Below are 21,749 nucleotides of genomic sequence, written 5' to 3' on the forward strand. Positions count from 1 at the left end.
CAAGAAAGAGTTAAGTTTAACAGTGGGAAATGGTCTCTAGATGTAAATACTGTGAAGCACTGAAACAGGGGTTTTGGGTAGGTTGCATGTTCTTTATCAGGCTAGGCAGACATGTAATGACGTCACGTGTGGTATGGAGGAAAGTTTTCTTACGGAAAGAAAGCCTTTTTAATTCTCCACCACAGCAAAATTTCCTTTAGTAAAAGGTTCACATGACAGCGAGTAATTTCTGATGGTATTTCAAAATATTTTCAAATTCTCATGTTAAACCGTCCCATAGCTGTATCCATGATACCATTGCAGGCCAACCCTTGCTGCAATGTTAGGTAGCAAGGTGGTATCTGTTATACATGCAGTTGTTTTTTGGCTGGGTTGCAAACTTCCTATCTGTTCAGTAAAGCTTAAAAAAACTCCATATCAGTGCTACACCACCTTCCATTGCCCAAGGCAGCCATAACACACATCCGATAGGGCCACTGTCTTTAAATGGTCTTCCACTGAATTTTAATACGTTTGAGTCCATGTTTTCATGGTGGTGTGTGGTCTGCTGTTAGCGTATGTAGAAGACTGCATGAAGTGGAATGAATACTATGGGTCTAAGCCCCTGTCTATTTGACACTGTGAATTTTTGTGTAATCTTTTAGAAATCTCTAGAATCTTTTCTAGTCTAGAAACAGAAATATCTCTGGTGTGAATATGGCTTGGATTTCCACAGGAACTAGTGACTATCATCTCAAACATTACCCATTTTAAGCTCGGCATATCCTTTCTGACTCGTTTTCTTCACATCAGTTCATAGCAACATAAGCAATTTTTTTAAAAAAAAAACCCCAGCACATACAAACAAAATTGACTGCATATTTCTTTCCCTGTCAGGGGAGTGGAAAACAAAACACAGCACGAACATTAATCTTCTTGCTCAATGTATTTATGGAAAATGAATACTGTTACAATATAAAACAAAAAAAGAGTGGAACTGTATATTCTGTTCAGGCTGAGAATTCGTCAGGTTCAGGAGGCTTTGACACTGCAAAAGCTGACACGGTTATCTGCTCTAGGGGTATACCCACCACTGAGTCAGTCCCAAACTGTTGCCAAGTGCTGCATTTTACTGCATGCAGTTTTAAAGTAAATGAGCATTATTCTTGCTGTAAAATGCTCTGCTTTATGTCTCAGTGGCTCACGAGCCGCTCTGCATTGATTCACTGCATTGATTCTACCATCGTGGTATATGGCCACGTGCGTAAAACATCAGCAATTCTGAATCATGGGTGTAGAGTCCGTGCACTGGGCTCTCCAGCTTGGTCATATGGCAGAAACGAAATAGTATAGCATTACCTGGACACTTACTGCTTTGGTTTTGCACCTTACTGCCAAAAGCTTTGAAGAGATTTGATATAAAGAGCAGCGGTATTCCAAAACAAGCAGAAAGTTGGAAGAAGGGCCTGGAGGGAGCAGCATGAACTGTAAGAATTATTGCACTAGATGTAGGCCCACACAGGAGTAATTTGTCAACCAAAATTGCAAATAAACATAGAATCCCAGACTGGTTTGGGTTTGAAGGGACCTCACAGCCCATCCCAGTGCCACCCCTGCCATGGGCAGGGACACCCTCCACTAGCCCAGGTTGCCCAAAGCCCCATCCAACCTGGCCTTGAACACTGCCAGGGAGCCAGGGGCAGCCACAGCTTCTCTGGGCACCCTGTGCCAGGGCCTCAGCACCCTCACAGGGAAGGATTTCTGCCTCACATCCCATCTCCATCTCCCCTCCTGCAGCTTCAGGCCATTCCCCTTGGCCTGTCACTCCCTGCCCTTGTCACCAGTCCCTCTCCAGCTTTCCCGGAGCCCCTGCAGAGACTGGAAGGGGCTCTAAGGTCTCCCCGGAGCCTTCTCTTCTCCAGGCTGAACCACCCCAACTCTCTCAGCCTGTCTCCATAGCAGAGGTGCTCCAGCCCTCAGATCATCTCCATGGCCTCCTCTGGACTCTCTCCAACAGCTCCATGTCCTTCTTGTGCTGGGGACCCCCAAGCTGGACACAGCGCTGCAGGGGGGTCTCACCAGAGCGGAGCAGAGGGGCAGAATCCCCTCCCTCGACCTGCTGGTCACGCTGCTGGACACGCAGCCCAGGACACGGTTGGCTTTCTGGGCTGCCAGCACACACTGCCAGCTGTATAGCATATAGCAGAGAACTGAGTTTACTGGTGATTCTGAGACGCAATGCAAAAGATCAGATCTTCTCAGAGGGTTATACTTAATGACTGTGTCAAAATTAAAAGCCCAGAGCTTCTGCCTATTAAAAACCTATAATGTTTTTAAAAGAGGGTTGATTAAGCTGTTAGGCCATCCAAAACATCAGAAGCAGATAATAAATATTATCATCTAGGATGAGTTCGTAAAAGAAAGACATTTTAGGTTTTGGTATGTTGCTTAGACAGAGATCATACACAATTTACTGCAGGTAATTGTCAGATTAACAATGTTTTACCAAGTAACTATTTGCAAAAAAACGTTTCCAATGTCTGGCCTGCTCTGCACTTAGTAGAAAATTCTTGATCATGTTCTAGAAGAACTATGAAGTGCCAACTCAAGGGTAACGTAGCCTTCTTCCACAACAAAGCCAAGATCTGGAACAAAGCAAGTTGCTTTTTAAGAAAGCCCCGAATGTGTGAACATCTAGTAGTGTATGTAGATCATAACCTAACTTGCATATTTTCATTTTTTAGCATTGTCTCATCTACTTTGTGAAGAATTTGCTGAGAAAGCATGAATAAATGAGCCAAGCTTTGGCTTTTGTTAGTGGTTTTTTTTAGGTACACAGATTTTGTTTTCTAAATGGATGTGATGAAATACAAATATAAGTGCAAATTCATGCATCTGACCTTCACCTTTTAGTGTCCTGATGTAACATGCACAATATGAGTAAACTCACATGGTGCCACAATTCCCTGTTCTCTGTGCCAGGCTGCTGGCCAACCAGCTGTGCCTAAAGCAAGGGCGAAGGTCAGGAGTTGTTGAGCTTTGGTTTAAATAATAATAATAATGAAAATAAAAATAAATAATAAATTAAAAATAGCAACAACAACAGCAGTAACAATAATAGTAGTAATAATAATAAGAAGAATAAAATAATAATAATAATATAGTAGCTCTGGAGAGAAGCTCATATGGCAAGTACAAGTCAAATGTTACCTGCCTGCTGACAAAAATAAATGAGAACACCAGATATTTGATAGACGAGAACACTTCCAATTTTTCGTCAAACTTAACTTTCCATTGTTTCAAGATGCATTTGAAGGAGATTGTCCTTAGAATTCAAGACACGGCAATAATGGAATGAAACTGTCTGTAACACATTGAGCTATTTTAAATCGTTCCTGCTTAGAAGGGAACAAAATATGTCAGTCCTTTCATTGAATACCTTACTGAATTTTTTAGTAGTCCTTATTTCCTTAGCAGTGTTGCTTAGATTTTTTGTCTTTTTTTAAAAAATATTAATTATGTAATAATGCTAACAAACAGTTCCAGTATACATCTCATCAGTTGTTTTCTCTTTTTCCTTTAAAAACATTTGGAAAAATAAAAGAGTGCCTTCTGTGTCTTATGTAGCTGGAATCCTTCTCCAGGTTTTAGGAAATGTTATGGTTTAAGACATCACAGAAGACTTTATGAAGGCACTTAAAGGGTCAGATAAACAGGCTTCACCCCCTTGAGAAGAAAGCAAGCCTAGAAATCCCTTTTTATAGATTAGCAGGAGGCAGGAGAAGAAAAAAGAAAAACCGAGGTGAAGCCCTGATTCTGGCAGGCCACTAAGTGAGATCATTTTAATAAATACATTGATTTAAATGTATATGGTTTTCTGAAATCATGTCTTTTCCAAAGGGAAGGTGATACTGTCTGTTAATTTGTATGTCGTAATCTCTCAATGTTTGTTGTATTTAAAAGGATCAATTTAGATCAAAAAAACATCTGCAGAGTTCTCAAGAGAGAAAAAAAATCTTATATATTAGAGCTGTTTCTCATCACTCCCATCCTGGCAAAAAATATGTAAAGTGCATGCCTTACTTCTTCGGATTGAAGGAAAAAAAATAAAAAACTTTCTGTATTTTTTTTTTCCAGTTCAAAACTGATTAACAAATCATTACATACTAGTATGGAATTATACCTTGGAGAAGACACATACTAAAGACAATTATTTCTAAAATTAATTCTAGGCTCTTTTGTAGAATTATAACAGATACAGACCTACAGAGGGGTTTGGATAACGTGTTTAATGTTCTTATAAGTTGACACAAAAAAAAAAATTTGTAAGGTAGAAACATTTGAGATGGAAGTAGAGTGGGAAAAGTTTGTGGGAAAAGTGACAAAAGTGACACCCTGAGTGGGGTAGGGGATTGGGAGGCTACCAGAGGGAGTCTTAAGATAATGAAAAGAAATAAATTTACCGAAGAGTAGTGGAAGAGGATCAATGGGAATATGTTACTGTCGAGGTTACCAGAGAAATTTATAGTAATCAAAACAAAATCAGGGATCAAAACAAAGTCAATGGTCAGAGCAAAGTGGTCAAAACAGAACAAAAGATGGACCCTCCAGTCAGATGACAATAGTCAAGAGGGGCGAGAGTGGAGGCAGCTTGGGATGAAAGCTAAGCAGTTAGCTTTTTGATGCTAGAAGACATGTAAACTGGTAGCAAAACTTCTCAAAACACTCAGGGAAAAAAAAAAAAAGAGTACAATTTGGTAATAGAAAGTGTTAATATGAAGTCACAGAAACTTTGCAATAAAATGACAGTCTCTGAAGAAGCCAGCAGTGTTTCATTTTTCTTGTCCCCATTGCACAAGGCATGTATGTCAACTGGTAGCTGTATTTTTTTTTTTTTTCTATTACTCAGATTCAAAACTAACAAAACAAAAACCTTATAGTTACCCAAGAAAGAAATACAAAAATAACTTCATTATGCACAATGACTCTGTCTTCCATGGACTAAAGACTTACTTCACAAAGTTTAATGCCTATTTGAAAAAAACACAAGACAACTTGCTTGAAAGCTCTACTGCAGGAGATAATGCTCTTCTTTAAACAAGTAATTACATAGTTCATTCCAGTTTCTACATCAGTCTTTCTAGGACTTTTTCTGTACAATAGTTATGTTCTGGAACACCAGCTTAGTTGATGTTTTGGGACGTTTTTCTTCTATTCCCATCCAATACCAGGAATATGAGACACACAGTAGTTCCATGTGACAAATGTGTCATGGTAATGGAATAATAAACATATGTCCCTAGTGTCAAGTACCATAAATATTTTCAGTTGGTCCCTATAATGATATCCCATAGGATTTCCAGCTTAAAAGATATCTTTCAACATATATCATCACACTACTATATGTGAATAAAACTTACAGGAAGTCGTGGTCATTGTTGAATTGCTTACCATTGCTTTAAAAAAAAATCCAAAGTAAGCTTTGTAGGTTAATATGGCTGTATGTATTTCTTGTTTACATAACTTTTCAGTCTCTTCTTTAGAGCGAGTACCTTGGGGTATTAGTAAAAGTGATCCATCTCTGTGGGTTTTCATTTTTATGCAGCTTTCGTTAACTGAATATAAAGGAGTGTTCACAGAAAACTTCCAAGACATTCAAGATAGTTTTTTTAAGAGTATACATGATCTCTGAAATACAAAAATGTTTCAAATTGAAAATTTACAGGTTTCAGAACATAAATATGATTTTAAAGGTGACTATACTTGTGCTAAGGTTCTTGGCTTCACTATAATCATTGAAAGCAGCATAGATTATGGTAATGTGCCTTCAGGTCTAAATGCTAATTGGGCCCACTCCATAATACATTTGGGGACCAAAATTAACTTTCATACCTAAGAAATATTAAAAATCAGAAGGATGAAATGGATCAGATGTCATGTCCAGGAAACAACCATGTTGCCGGCCAGTTGAGGGAGGTGATCCTTCCCCTCTGCTCAGCGCTGGTGAGGTCACACCTGGAGCACTGGGTCCAGTTCTGGGCTTCTCGGTACAACAGAGACATGGACAGACTGGACAGAGTCCAGCAAAATGCCACCGAGATGATTAAGGGATGGAGCACCTCTCCTGTGAGGAAAGGCTGAGAGAGATGGGACTGTTCAGCTAATCTGATCTTGCTAATGTCTATAAATACGTGTAGGGAGGGTGCAAAGAGTATGGAGCCAAGTGGTGGTTTCAGTGGTGCCCAGTGACAGGACAAGAAGCAACAGGCACAAACTGAAACACAGAAGGCTCCATCTGAACATCAGGAAACACTTTTTCACTGAGAGGGTGACTGAGCACCAGCAGAGGTTGCCCAGAGAGGTCGTGGAGTCTCCATCCTTGGATATACTGAAAAAACATCTACACGGATGGCCTTGGGCAACCAGTTCTACGTGTCCCTGCTTGTGCATGGGGGTTGGACCAGATGACCTCCAGCAATTCCTTCCTACCCCACCCATTCCGTGATTCTGTGAAACAAACACCTTCAGTTGCAATAGAGAGTTCCTACCTTCGCTGTTGCTTACTTTCTTGCTTGGTGATGTTATCAGGTGGTATCTGAGCTTGGTGTCTGACTGAGCCTGTACATTCTGAAGAGAGTTGTAGAAAGTATCTAGATTCTGTTGTAAATTATTTTGGGATTTTGGGATTCACTGAGTGTACCTGACTGATGCAGAGCTGACACAGATGAAATCCCAGAGGCTTGCAGGACTTGCTGGACAGAGTACACATGTCCACCTAAGCAAACCCAGAAGGTATACCAGGTATACCAGTGAAACACATACCCAGGCTCTTCTCAGATGTGCAATATACCAGCATTCACTCAAAGCTTAGCAGAGCTGACCTGATCAACAGAAGGGCTGGGTAAGTTACGCCCTCTTAATAGGGACAGCAGTGACCACATACTCTCTAGACATACTGACGGCCGAGCCGTCCCTTGGGCTGCTCCGTTGTGCGTCATCTCTAGAGTAGGTCACGGGCAGTAAAACACATACTGACCTCAAGAGAGCTCACAGAAAACCCTGATCTCTCATACTGTCGAGAGCTCTCTTTAGCTATCATCTCCATATCCTTCAAGCCATCGTCTTATATGCATAATTTGACTCTTTTTCAGGAATAGCTCATGTTCCTGTCACATCTTTATAAATAATTATAACTTTAATGAATGGAAAGGGTAAGGAGAGACAGGACAATTTTTAAAAAATGGGAGGGAGCATTTGGCTTCAGCATGCAAATGACACATAATTTCCAACAACTTGAGGAGGAATCTTGCCTTTAAGACTTGTTCATTTGTTTAAAAAACTATATTTCTCAAAATTTAATTTGTGGTTTCAGGAGCTAAGTATAGAAAATTGCATAATGCCCTTTTAGACTTTGGTGACTAAGAGTGATCACATTAAATGAATATAGCATGCATGGAGTTTGTTAAAATATAATTTGTTCCATTGCAACAGTTTAAATCTCTCCCACATTGGTTAGGCTAAAATATAACATGCATACTTTGAAGATGCAAATGTTATATTCCTCAAGATATGATAAGGAGATAAGAACCAACAGAACCCGATGCATCCTATCAAGGTTACTGTTGGAACAGAGTTAAAGAATTTGTGCTTTGTAAAGCGTATCTTTCTTCAAAAAAACCTTTTTTTTTCCAAATTTCACTTACAACTGTTCAAGGTGTCTCTTATGTTTATAAATAGCATTTTTTTCCATTTTTTCCAACAGGTGCTTCATTCCAAATGCCTACGCTGCTCTCTTCACCGCTGCTCTGGTGCCATTAATGTGCTTGGTAGTGGTTTTTGTGGTGTTCATCCATGCCTACCAGGTGACCCCACAATGGAAAGCGTACGACGATATTTTCAGAGGAAGAACAAATGCTGCAGGTATGATTCGTTAGCTACCCCTACGCAAACAAGTTGGACTTTCAGAACAGTGCTGACTGTTCTTGCCAGTTCAGAAAACCCCACTAGAAACCACACTTCAGTAGATACCTACGCACTTGTTTAAGATTAAGCACGCTAGCGGTCCTTTTGAAGTCTGCAAAAGTACTTTAATGATTAAAGTTATGCAGATGCTTAACTGTCTTAGGAGGATAAAGATGTGTAAAACCTAAAACAACAAATTAGTATCACTGGTTATGACTAGTCTCGTAAAGAGAATAGCAATAAAACAGCACCGATGCTGTGCACCCCTGCTTGGCCCCAGCTGATGGGCACAGCTCCTGGCCCTTGTGTTTTGCAGGATGTTCGATGGCTGTGCGATCATGTGCCAGCTACGTGTCGGGGTATTTGGAGTTAATGCCTCTGTTTTGAAATTTCCTAGCGCTGCTTGCTTGAAAGAAAAGATCTGTCTCATGCAAAACAGGAAGTATCAGTTGGTCTCGTCTGTCAGAACACTTTCAAATACAATAACGTTCCCAAAATAAATTTGCAGCAGTTTAGACCAATACCGTAATAATAGGACACTCCATGGGAAGCTTAGAATAATTCTTTTGTTTTCCTGGTTCTTTGGGGAAAAAATCTGAGTTTTATAAACAAGTACAAATATATAGATTTTTTTAATAGAAGTGTATCTATTTTCTCCCTGATTGCATGAAGCCAGTTATATTTTATAAACTTGCAAAAGATTCTTGAATCATTTTTCCCAATTCATTACATAAATATAATCTGAACTTAAAACGGACAGTAGGTTATTAAAAAATTCCATTGACTAGTCCAGTGCTTGTAACTGTTCAGATTTATAAAGAGCAGCTGTCTTGTTCAAATGCTCAAATTTGCAGTGATAACTGTATTTTGAAATGAGGGGTGGTGGGGTTTTTTGACTATTTAGGTTACAGAAATATATTCCTTTTATGAGAAAATGAAAGTAAATATTAAATATTCATTATCTGGACATTTTTTCAGATACTAATTTCTTTCTCAGTGACAAAATGTCAGCTTGACTAAGAGCTATATGAATTTGGATAAGGTCTGATAAACATACCTTATAAGTATCATACTCAAGACCTTACTTGCACTTTATCCTTTCTTTCTGATATAAAAGGGACTGCCTGGAGCAATCACACAGGTGGCTCCTTATTCAGTCTTGAATAATATAGTTTATTTATTTATAAATAACTTTTTTTTAGTATCTCTAAGGATGGAGACTCCATATTCCTATGTTGAAGGTTAAGGCTTGTCTCAGAGCAGTTAAACCAAAGAAAAAAACAGCAACTGAATACTGAAAGAATACATGAATAAAGTTGGCATGCAAAATGGCAGAGAGTACTAATGGGAGTTATAATAATATGATTGAAACAAAACTTTATTTGATTTTACACAGGATTCAGGGTGCTTTTTTTTCTCCAGTAGAGTCCAGAAAACAGTCTAGAGAATGCTGAGGTCTCAGGAGAAAAGAAAAAAAAAATCAGAGAGGAGTTCAATAACATGTTAATAATAGTATGGGGCTTCTTAAAGCAGGTTATAACTTTTACTACTTGTGCACCTTCATGGCAAAGTGACGTTTTGCTGTCATAGGGGTTTTGCAGGCACAAATGAAAATACCTCGTGCAGTGTGGGTGACAGCAAGCTGGAGAGGCTGTTTCAGAGAAGAAAAAGAGCTGCCTGGTGAGGTTTATGATGCCTGTGGTTGTATAAGGGCTCTCTGTGGAGCTCTGTTTATAGAGTAAGCTTCCAGAAAGAAAGGCTGGTGATTTCTCTAGTTTGTAACATTGCCTATAACTACATAACATGGTATTTACTGTTTAAAAAAAGGCCTCTGACTTTCTGCCTGAGTATTTCTCTCCTGAAATGTGAGATAGTGGTAGTATATTTACATTATTTTTAATGTTTTGTGGGTATATTGTGCTTTTGAGGACATATTCACAGGCAGTTTGCAGTGGTAAGACCTATTACCACTTTTAAATTTTGAACCCTACCATATGACCCACTCTTTGGAGAAGATCACTCTACTGACTCCATGTTCTTACAAACTCAGTGGGACCTGCTACTGCTTCAGTGCAGTTATTGCAACCACCACAGAGGATGCTGTGGGAAGGAAACACCATTTTTCATACCAGCAAAGGTGCCTGCGATCAGCTGCATGGCAATACCTTGCTTCTGCAGCAGAGAGGGGGCCCTGGATCACACCTGCACCACATTCTGTCTTCAGTGCAACTTACAAAGTCCTATGGGGTAGGGAGGTCTTTTGGCAATGTTGCCTCCTCAAGTTGCACAGGCACCCATTATTTTGCTGTTTTCTTACAGCACTAAATATGCCAAGGTTTCCCTCTGTTTCATCCAAAACGATAGGAAAGATGGAGCTACCAAGCAAATTGTCTGTGTGTAGTGTCTTACTCTGGCTTGTCTCAGCTCTCATCCCCATATTGATTTCCTCCCTGTTCAGTCACCCACAACAATGAATTCCTACAGCAAAAAAATCTTTCCCAGCCTCCAGCTTGAGGGTCAGTACCCAAACTTCCTCACTTTAACAGTGCAATAAGTAATGGAAAAAAAGAAAAAGAAAAAAGAAATCGCTGCTTTGGAAAACTGTCTGCTCGCCATTAGTTACCTTCTCTAGAAGGAGAGTAAAATTCTGGGTGAATGACACTGTAAACAATTCAGACATATCAAGTATAGAGAGCAGTAAACATAGACAAAAATATTTTTAAATACGCTTTTACTTTTACTAGTAATTGTGGACACCTGTTCATTTAAATTCTAGAGTGCAGAGGGTACTGCATAAAGGAAAAAGTGGCATATATAGACTGTAATTACAATTTATACATAGATGTTCATGCAAACACCTATTTGCATATGAATATTTGAACTAGTAGTGTTTATTCCGCTTCTGGGAGTCATTCAGGTAGAAGATAGTTAAAATTGCAGTGTGATAGAGATGACCCTGTGTGGATTCAGCAATAATTAATGCAAAACACTACTGAATGTTGTCAATAAAAATAAAATAGCAAGGTCACTGGCTTGCATATTACCATAAAACAGATGAAGGGGTTGGATATGCAGATCTGAAAGAAAAAAAAAAATTACCCGTCTTCTAAATGTACGTTCTTCAGGTCATTTCATAGATTGTAGGAAAAGCCTCTTAAACTACAGCTGATAAATGCAAAGTTCCATATTTGTGGTCTCTACTTGAGAAATGCTATTACTAACCTTTAATAGAAATTTAATAGGAATAGAAACAGTAAAGTTTATCCTCATTTGTAGTGTATGCTCTTTTTTTTTTTAATAAATTGAATATGCAAGTGGCTAAGCTAAAAAATGAGTAAAAATTCTTTCTTACTCTGTTTTCTCCTATTGTTGGAGTACTCTGAGGCTTACCTTGCAACAAAGGTTCATCTTGAACTGTCCAGAATCACAGAATTATAGAATGGTTTGGGTTGGAAGGGACCTTTAAATACATAATCGATCCAACCCCCACTGCCACAGACAGGGACATCTTCCACTAGATTGCATTGCTTAAAGCCCTGTCCAACCTGACCATGAACACTTCTGTAGATGGGGTATTCCCAACTTATCCAGGCCACCTGGAGTGTCTCACCACCCTCATTGTAAAAAATGTCTTTCTTATATCCATTCTAAATCTACTGTCTTTCAGTTTAAAACTATTGTCCCTTGCCCTGTCACTACAAGCCCTGGTAAAAAGTTTCTTATAAGACTTCTTTAAATATTGAAAGGCTGCAGCAAGGTCTCCCCAGAGCCTTCTCTTCTTCAAGGTGAACAACTTTTTCAGCCTGTCCCCATAGCAGAGGTGCTCCGGCTCTCGGATCATCTCCGTGGCCTCCTCTGGACTTGCTCCAACAGCTCCATGTCCTTCTTGTCCTGGGGACCCCAGAGCTGGACGCAGTACTCCAGGTGGGGTCTCACAAGAGCGGAGTAGAGGGGAAGAATCCCCTCCCTTGACCTGCTGGTCACACTTCTTGTCATACAGCCCAGGATACCTTTGGCTTTCTGGGTTGCGAGTGCACATTGCCGGCTCATGTCCAGTTTTTCATCTGCCAATATCCACAAGTCCTTCTCTGCTTGCAATTATTCTTCTCCTCAGTCTGCGCTGATATTGCTGATTGCCCATCCCAGGCATAGGATCTCGCACTTGGCCTTGTTGAACTTCATGAGGTTGACATGGACCCACTTCTCCAGACTGTCAAGGTCTCTCTGGATGGCATCCCTTCCCTCAAGCATATCAACTGCACCACTCAGCTTGGTGTCATCTGCAAACTTGCTGAGAGCATACTCAGTACCACTGCCTATGTCATTAATAAAGATACTGAACAGTACTGATCCCAGTATGGACCCCTGAAGGACACCACTTGTCACTGATCTGCATTTGGACATTGAGCCATTGACTGCAATTCTCTGTATGTGGCCATCCAGCCAATTCCTAATCCATCAAGCAGCCCATCCATCAAACCCATATCTGTCCAATTTAGAGACAAGGATGTTACATGGGACCATGTCAAAGGCCTTAGAGAAGTCAAGATAGCTGACATCAGTTATTCTTCCTTTATCTACCAATGCAGTCACTCCATCATAGAGGTCCACCAGATTAGTCTGCTACAGGTATTAGAATAAATTCTGTCTGCTGTACCAAAACATCTTCCTGAACTTCAGTAGCAGTACTGTGTTTACTGTTTTGTTCTATCTGTAAGAGCTGAAAGTTGGTTGCTACCCATACCAAAGGGGACTCCCATATATTTTTGTCACTGAGAGCAGGGTAACAATGCTGAGTTTTGCCATACATATCGAAGAGAAAAATTTTGCCTCTTAGTAACTGCAAAGAGGATCTGTTTGTACGTGATTGGATAATTTATTGGAAAACTATAGGATATAATTGATTTTTTTTACATCTATTTATACACAGATATTAATTTATTAGTTGCACCTCCTCTTCTGTCATGCATCGATTCTTCCTAGTCCTCTAGATTTATCCTGGGTACACTTAAGATGAGTCACATCTCTCATACCCTATTCTGGTATTTTCTAGGCTTTCAAGAAGACATCATGGCCCAAGGACAGCTAGCCCACCAAAATACTGCTTTTACTAATTATCGTCAATTCCCTTGGCAGCGGTCTGTGATCTTCCAAGAGAGATTATCATACTCTTTTTCTTATGCCTGGGATATTGCTGTAAAAGCATGTGATTAAAACAATGTCGTAATGGAGAATAAGGACAAGTTAGTATTTGCTAACTCCTAATTTGAGCAATATGCACACTTCTCATTGCCCCATCTGGAACACCAAATACATGAGGTGTCCCTCTCACACTCTTTTTTACTGCTCCAGAACTGCTCTGTGACTAGTCGTGTTGTTTTACACGGTGATTGATACAGCTTGCTTAGGTGGGGGAATTTTCCTCAACAGTAGAAGGCTAGAAGAAAGGGCAATGTGAGAATCAAGACTTAATTATCTCTTAGAGCAGGCAACTTTTCCTCCTCAAAAGCAAGTGCTGGAAAATAGCATGAAAGCTGATTTACAAAGAATGTCAACTCTACCTGTAGTATATTCTTTCAAAGATATGCATTGAGTTTGCTAGAAATGAGACTTCAGTTTGAATAGATTCAGTTTGCCAGCGTTTCAGCAAACATGTTCTGTTGACTGATTATTCTGCTAAATATAGAAACTAACTTCTCAAAAATTAGCCTTGACAGCAGCCAAGTCAGAAGCGCGCGTTGGATAAACAGCCTCTGGGTGAACTAATATTTAAGTTTGCAACAAGACAGACTGCTTTTGAAGGAAATCAGGTGGTATAAAGCAGGATGGTTGTATTTGGCTGAAATAACAGGAGGTTAAAATAGGCATAGATAAGAGATGACTGTTTTTCCTTGACAGTCCTAATATGCAAATATAGAAATTGGAGATGAATAAGACAGTAATCCAATATACATAATTTTATTTTCCAACTGTTTCCTAACCTTTCATAATTTCGCAAAAAGATTTGAAAATATAACAGAAAAATTTGTCTTGAAAAATCATCTGCATTTTTTTCTGATAATGTCTTTGTGAATAGGTGACCTCCATTTACTGAACAACAGGTGGTGGCACAATTTTCATGCCCTACACATAAATATGCAGTAGGACTTACCTGATTCAGATATCATCATTATAGTTGTGCCAGAATTAATTTAAAGTTTAAAACTTTATGTTGCCAAAATAGAACTTCATGAAGAATGCCTTAGATATTTAGCTGTAAAATTTTAACCACCTTCTTGCATGTTCCTTCATATAAGTTTTTTTAGTATATTTATTGTGTTAGCAGTATGCAATTCCTGATCATGACAGAACAAGTTGGATGGTCCACCTGTATCTACAACCATCTGATCTTCTCAAGAAACAAATAAGCCATACAAAAGGCAAGTGTAGGACATTCCAACCATGGTTCTGTGCTCAGGCAATGATGCTGAGGACAGGGCTTTTGATTCTAAGTGAGAATGTATATCTAAACCTGCAGGTACATGTCTTCCTTATCCTGTGAGCTACATGCTAAAATCTTTATCTCTAATTATTAGATACATATCATGAATCTAAAAGAATTGAAGGAGTAGTGAATTGAAGGAATGCTTTCATCCTGAGATGACAATATGCATCTAGAAATCAAGAACCAGAAGGAGGCTACCTCTGAATGAAGAGTTATGTACAGTATTCACAGTACTCATCAAAGTCAGACATTGTATATAGTATTTTAGTCTTCATAGTACTCCAAGGGCACTTTTTTTTTTTTTTAATTAGAAGAAGAACAAATCTTTGCCTCTGAGATTTTTGCAAATACAGTTAAGACAAAATGCACAAGCATAATTACAAGTTGAAATAAAGAACAAAGATCTGAATAAGATAATAACTTAAATGCCTCATCTGCACTCATGTAATTTAGATTGTTTGCACTGTGCTTCACATATCCAAATTATCTTTCTTCCTGTAAAGAAATCTGCAGAAGCAAGTTAATTTGCATGAGTTATGCCTGTACAGTTGTGAATTTAGCATTCATTGAATATTTTCCATAATATTATTTCTAAATAATTTTATTAAATGGAGATAAGTAGGTTCCAATTTTTCTTTCAGTTTTGATTTGCTGTTGTTCTGGGATTTGACATGCTCCCTGCATAATAGTAATAGCATAAGCTATAACAAAATGCCTGTCCTTTCATTTGATTATACCATAAAGTGTCTTAAAGATGTATGAGAAAGTTTGCTGAAAAACTGAGATTTAGTGGAAAGGTTAGAGGGGCAAATCTTCTATGATTTTATAGTAGTGATGTAGTCTTTATGCTTAATGGGAGGTGTGCTTCTCTTTTAGGAGGTATTCTTTGATGTCAAACTCTTCATTGCCACAAGGAGCAGCAGATCAAAAAGTATAAATGAATGAAAAATAATATTTTAAAACAATTTTGTCCAGTTGGATTTCACAGACATTTACCTACCAGCTACTGTTAAATTCTGCACATCTTTAACATTCCCAATTTGGAACCAGAAGTTTTGTCATGAGTCAATGATTGTGGGTTGGTGGTGGCGGTGGCATTTTCTCCTTTGAACTCTATGAGGAAATCTGTTAGCTTCTTTATTTTGGACACAAAATACTGTTACCAAACTCCCTTTCTACAGCAGTTGTCAAAAGCAATTGAAAACTGAGCCAGCAGGATTTAGAGCACTGTTATTCAAGTTTATTTAAAAAAAAAAAAATTGGTTTTGTAGCATTTTTGTAGTTCTGTTGCTAAGTTTAACCCCCATCTTCTTAAGCAATAGTCTGTAAATGTTTTACTAATTTAGGTCTCCCACAGATCAGTGAAATTCTGTGAAGCAATACATTCTCCCCAATCATCTAGGAAAAGTGTTTGTAAAGATCTTTCAGGTTTTGCAGTAGGTCTTCATGTCTAGCCAAGAACAATTAAAAGCAATTAAAGTTGCATTATCAGTTTAACAACCTAAGGGGAAGACACATAGTAAATATTTATAGGTAAACTCAGAAGATCATTAAAGCTGTATTATTTAATTGCTTCTTTTATTGACTTTCCTATTTTTAGAAAAGAATTAAACACTTCAGGCGATAGAAAAAGACATAATATGGGCTAACACATTGGTGGGAATACAAACATTTGGACACATTATGAAAGCATAGTGCATTCTTTATTATCCCTAGTTAAATCAATTAGATGTTTGCTGCAAAGACATAGTCAGCATTACACTTCAGTGTTTTAATATTATTTAACAATTTCCAGTTTTATTAATTTTTATTAGATTTAACAGTTTTCACTGTTCAGACTTACTGTCCTGGAGAATTTTATCTATAATATGAGGAATGGAAGGAAGGAAGAAAACCTTCAGGTAGTCTGCCTGACAGTTTTGTAATGAAACAGACTGGATATATGAAGTTATACAGGCAGAAGAAACAGAGCGTTGGCAATTTCAGAATATGAAGTGTATTTTCTTTTGAATTACATGTGTACTCTAGAAAGAAGACAATGTATTATCTTCTGAAATACATAACCTAATTCAAACTGAAAAGTTATGCTTTTTTCTGGATACCAATTGTAAAAATGTCATCAAAACCCACCTGCCTGACTGAACATGGTATTCTCAAGGGACTAATCCTGGTATCCTGAAGAGTGCTCCATTGCTGGCAATTCATAAAAGCAGTGCGTTGTTTTTCTAGTTCATTTCAGTTACTTTTCCTAGTGGTGCTGATCTTCATTTCATAGGGCTTATCACTTATTTCTGTTTTGATACTTTTGTTCGGGCAAGTTGTTGTGATGTAGAAGATCTATAGCAAGAAGGCATTTTTAAAGAACCTTTTGCTATGCACTGTGGGCAGGTGTTGACTGAAATTATGCAGGAGGATTTCCACTGCTGCTTCCCTCCCTGGTAAAACAGGTTGTGACAGGCACCATCAAATTATTCTTTCATAATCGGGACGAGAGAGGTTAGCCCTGTGAACTGTCCCATCATTAGGTGAAATTACAGCGACATATACGAGCCACCTCAATCTTCAGCTTGCCGTTAGGTGAACCATCAATGTAGATTGTGATGGGAAACACTGGAAGGCTCCTCTTCATCTTCTTGCTCCTCTTCACAGCTGCTTCCACCTTTTTCTTCTTCATTCCTCCTTGACCTCCCAGCTCTGGACTACCAAGAGGCCGCATGGCTCTCTGTGCTGTCAGGAGCAGGGCCGGAGGTTGGCAGGTGTCTCCTTCCCATGCTTTCCAAGACAGGGGTACTTCTCCCTTACTCTTTTTTTTTTTTTCCTCTGCAGTGTCTGAACCAGCACTACTCAACTGGCAGGATCTATTCCTGGCCTCAGCTATGAATAAATTTTAGGCAGTCTTATCCTGTATTGTAAAATTTAGTTTTTCTCAACATTTTTCCAGTCCTTTCGGGCACGTAGATGTGACATCTGTTGCAGTTCTCATTTCTGAAGAAGTCATGCAGAGGCTGACCGGACCACAGTAAATTTCTTTGTGGACCTCAGTAAGCTGCTGCAACCTGCTTACGTTGCTGTAGGTGTAGACATCAGATTATTTCTCTGCGTAGGTCAGGACAGATGTCTTCTAGCACAGCAGACGGTGAACTTAAAACTGTCAGTATAGTTTGTCTTTGTGAGGTTTATTTCAGAAATATAGTATTGCCTAGGTTCATTTTGTTACAGATTTAAAACCACTGCAGGTGAAAGCGTAGCTGATTGGAAATGTTCTGGGTTTTTTGTTTCCTTCTATTTCTTGTTCTTGCTTCTGCTATCAGGAAACCAAACAACAAGTATAAGGCTGACAGCTGTTTCAGCCCAGCAATCTGGCATTTTATTACCTGAATCTCATGCTGTTCCTGTGGAGTTCCTTGCCACTGGGTACTCTGAATTATCAAAGTTCACCGTAATTAGTTCAAGATAAGTTTGTGAGAGAGAAGTCCCTTGAAGATTACTAAATAGAAAGAAACTGTGTCAGGTTCAGGAAGCTCCCAAGTTGTAAATGGGAGAATTTCTGGGAGAAGTATCACATCTGGCCAGCTTTTTTTGGCCCTTGCTGGAGGCAAGGCCAGACAAGCTTTTGTTCATACCCAGTACAGCTCCTTTTACGTTCCCACTGAGGTAAATCAATTTTTCCAGCACTTTAATACTTTTCCTGGTTCATGAATTTTGTAATCTAATCTAAACCTGGCCTGAAAATATTGCAGCCTATCTTTCAAATTCTTGTCAGCATCATTTTTATGCAAATCACTGGACAAAGTCTTGTGATCACGCTAAGGACTTCCCTACTATAGTAAAACTACAGTTTTAGCGCCCATAAAAAGTGATTACAATGTACTGCAGCCCTCTAGAACAGTAAGCATTGCAGAAAAATAAATTTTATAGATAAGTTAATAAGGAAAATCATCTTTTCTCAGCAATCAGGAAGAAGTGAGAAGCAGTGGGCACCTTTAGCTTTTTGGTAAATTGAATGTATGTAATTTCACCCACTCAAATACAAAGCTATGGTAAGTTTTCAAGCTCTAAAAAAGTGCAACTAGAGCTGCATTAAGTCGCATTTATCTGTATTCAGTCATCAACTCTGCCAATGTTTCTTAAGCTTGTAGCTAGGGAAAAGGGGAGATATTTCAGGGAGAGGCATGAACAGTCAGGATAGTGATATATGCATACATACATACATATATATATATTTTTAAGGAGTGGGTGGACTGACTGTTGCTTAAATAAACCCTTTCATCGTTCCTAGTACTAAAAAAAGGTGTGATAAAGGTGTAAAAAAAATCTGGACCGTCATGGTTCGAATATATAAATGCCCAACAGAGCTGCTTGGCAATCTCTCCCGTACGTCGCACTGATGCTGAGCTGGCTGCTCCACGGCCGGCCGCCTGTTATCTGCGAAGGTGTAGTCAGATAGTCTAAAGGCGGCTGCTTGCACTTGGATTTAGAGTAAAATTCTTTTCGTTGGAGGTTCCTCTGCCCAGACATTTTGAGTTTGTTTGGGAGGGAGGTGTGGGTTTTCTTTCCATATGAAGGAAACTCCAGATAAGGAGACTGTCTGTTTTGGTTCATTTCAAGCCTATTTATTGGCATCCTTTTCCCTTATGCAGGGCTGTTTTTACAAACTTAAAAGACATTGTTGCTGTTTTTCTGATATGCTTGGTCTAGTAATTGAGCTTTTGTTTGATTAAATACAACAAATTATCTCATCAAAATGGGTGAAGAGAGTTCAAACAGCTGAAACTAAATGCTGCCAAACTTTCTGCTCTGTATTAACCCTTTACAATCCTGATAATTAAGCAATTGTTACTGACAAAGATAGAAGCAGAATTGTAAAGTGCACAAACATTCAGCATCTGGCAAAAAGCAGGTGCATTTGGACCATCTTTATTGTTATAATGCATATATAAATTGACATGTTTGTACTGAGTAGCATTCATCACATGAAATTTTATCAGAATTACTCAAGGAACACTCCACAGACATCTTGTTCGCTTCAGTGAGCTTGATTCTGGTTTTACCTGTGGTAATTTTATTCTGGTGAGATGGCACTGGATTCATCAAATTTCCCCCTCACACACACTTGAATATAATAAAGTCAGATCATTGTACATCAAAAGCATAGGATCTAGATATCATATTGCTCTTGTTTGCTTTGTACAGCATTTAGAATTGTATGCGTTAGTGATCATTAGTTGCCAGACCATTATATCAGTTGAATTTCCTAAGCAGCTAACATTTATTGAATGATTTTGAGATTTAAATAAAAAGATTATATCATTCCTTTAATATCTGTGCACAAAGAAATTAATGAGTTGCTCAGGTAATTACTGAATTTACCTTTAGAATTACATTTACAAAAAGCAATATATTTTGATGTATGCTTTCTTATTTTTTATTCTGGTAAATTTCATTATTATAACCTCAAAAACTTTGAGGTTGCCACTTCTTTGCTGGTTTTTTGTGAACATTGTTAAGTACACATCTAATAAGTGTTTGGATTCATTAGTGTATGCAATGTAGGAGAAAGAAAAATACTTAATTCTCTACTTCTTACTGTACTACCTGCTAGTTTAGAGGGCTTGCATTTTTAATTACTGTAAAAGCATTGTGATGTTGGCCATGTATATTAGTGGCTGTTATAGAAAAGTTTTTTTCAACATCTGTTGAGGCCACAAGGACTTTTTCCACTTTGCCCGAGGGATTTTTGAGACGGCTGCTTTGTGTGCAAGGGGTACTAGTGCCTGCGAGAGCGGCGTGAGAAATAATTAGCATTTCCATTCCATTCATCTAACAAAAGCGAGTTCCTCCCAGACAAATAACAGGGGTACATAGCCTTAATCTTCTTCCCCTGATGCTGCTCTGAAAAATGCACATGAATTATTAGTGTTATGTTGTGGATCGGGGATCCTTGGGAAGCCTCAGACCTTTAATAAACCGTGGCCAGACCTCACCTCGTAACGGGAGGAGTGGGCATCAGCTGTCATTGGAGAGAACCATGGTTATCCAGTCTGCCCTCCAGCTTTCTCTCCGTAAGGAATGGGTCTTCCACAGGCCCTGTGTTGTATGTACGGATCACGTACAGATCCTTTATTCAACACATGAATCTAATGCCGTTTCATGGTGCCAGCACCCACCCGCGATGCCTCCTCAGGTCCTACAAGAGGTCCCTAGCTGCCTAGGGCTCACAGCACTGCATCCTCGCATCGTCTGGGAGCAAGCTAGCAAGCCTGCACGCACAGAAATAGCACTATTTACGAGTGGCCAAACTGGAGAGGACTTATATCGTGTCCTCAGACAAAAGTGGCAGAACGGGAGTACCTTAAGAATTAGAGCTGAGCTTTCAAGCACCTTTGCTTAGTGAATCTGATTTTCTTAATGCTTTAATGGCCTTTGTTATTTTGGAGTTAAAATAGGTGAGGATTTTTTTTTTTTGGTCCCCACAGAAAAAGCAAGGCCTTGTTAACTGCTCTTAAGAACTAAGTTTATTTTAGTATTTCGTTTTTATTGCCTCTAGTCCTAGGTTACCACTACCCTAGCTTAACGTTAATTTTCATGTCTAACACAGTATCTCATTATAATTCACTAAGGAAATACACATCTTCGTTAAATGTTATGTCACAGTATCAAACAGCGGTTGCAGAACAGCCCAGCCTGAGGTGTGCACCCCAGGTTCTCCTGAGCGGCATTAGGCTTTAATAGGGGAATGCTATAGGAACACAGCGCCCGTTCACATTGCGCTTCGCTTCAAATCGTCCCCTTGTTTATGAAAATATGCACGTGCCAAAGCGATACTTATAACCCTGAAGCAACTACTGCCTGCCTCGCTGGAAGGTGTTTGACTTTGATTGAGTCGTGACTTTGGCTGTTGCCTACATTCAGAAGGCACTTACTGTTTGTGTAGCATTAAACGAAACGCATGAAAATGCTCCCAAACTGCCGTTTCTAGAACGCTGCCTGCCAAAAGCGCGTCCCCGCTCCTTGCTGATGCCGCAGGACTGATGCGGAGAGGGGCAATGCCTGGCCGAACACCTCTGCCCCTGGGGTGTGCAGACCTGGGCAAACACGGACTTTGAAATCTGCCGCCAATACGGTCAACACGGGGCGGGGGGGGGGGGGGGGGGGCGCAGCGTGGTGTACCGGGCTGTCGGCAGCAGGAGCGGGTGTGGGCGAAGGCTAATTTCTGCTTTCCTTTTTGCAAACTTTGTCCCCACAGACATCTTCCTGCCAGCATTAAATCTTTAATGCTGTAAATACAGTAGGGAATATAAAACGCAGCTGTATGTATGTGTGC

The 21,749-nt window shown here is 39.3% G+C and overlaps 1 protein-coding gene across 1 annotated transcript in view; it reads left to right on the top strand.

Moving 5' to 3' along the window:
* The window catches only part of ADGRV1 (adhesion G protein-coupled receptor V1), a 270,084-nt gene that overhangs the window by 206,233 nt on the left and 42,102 nt on the right, over window positions 1-21,749 (top strand). Inside the window, exon 87 of the mRNA XM_054810881.1 lies at window positions 7,742-7,899. Coding sequence (XP_054666856.1) covers window positions 7,742-7,899 — 158 coding nt within the window. The remainder of the gene's footprint in view (window positions 1-7,741; window positions 7,900-21,749) is intronic.

Source organism: Grus americana, chromosome Z (assembly GCF_028858705.1).
Source record: "Grus americana isolate bGruAme1 chromosome Z, bGruAme1.mat, whole genome shotgun sequence".
NCBI lineage: Eukaryota > Metazoa > Chordata > Aves > Gruiformes > Gruidae > Grus > Grus americana.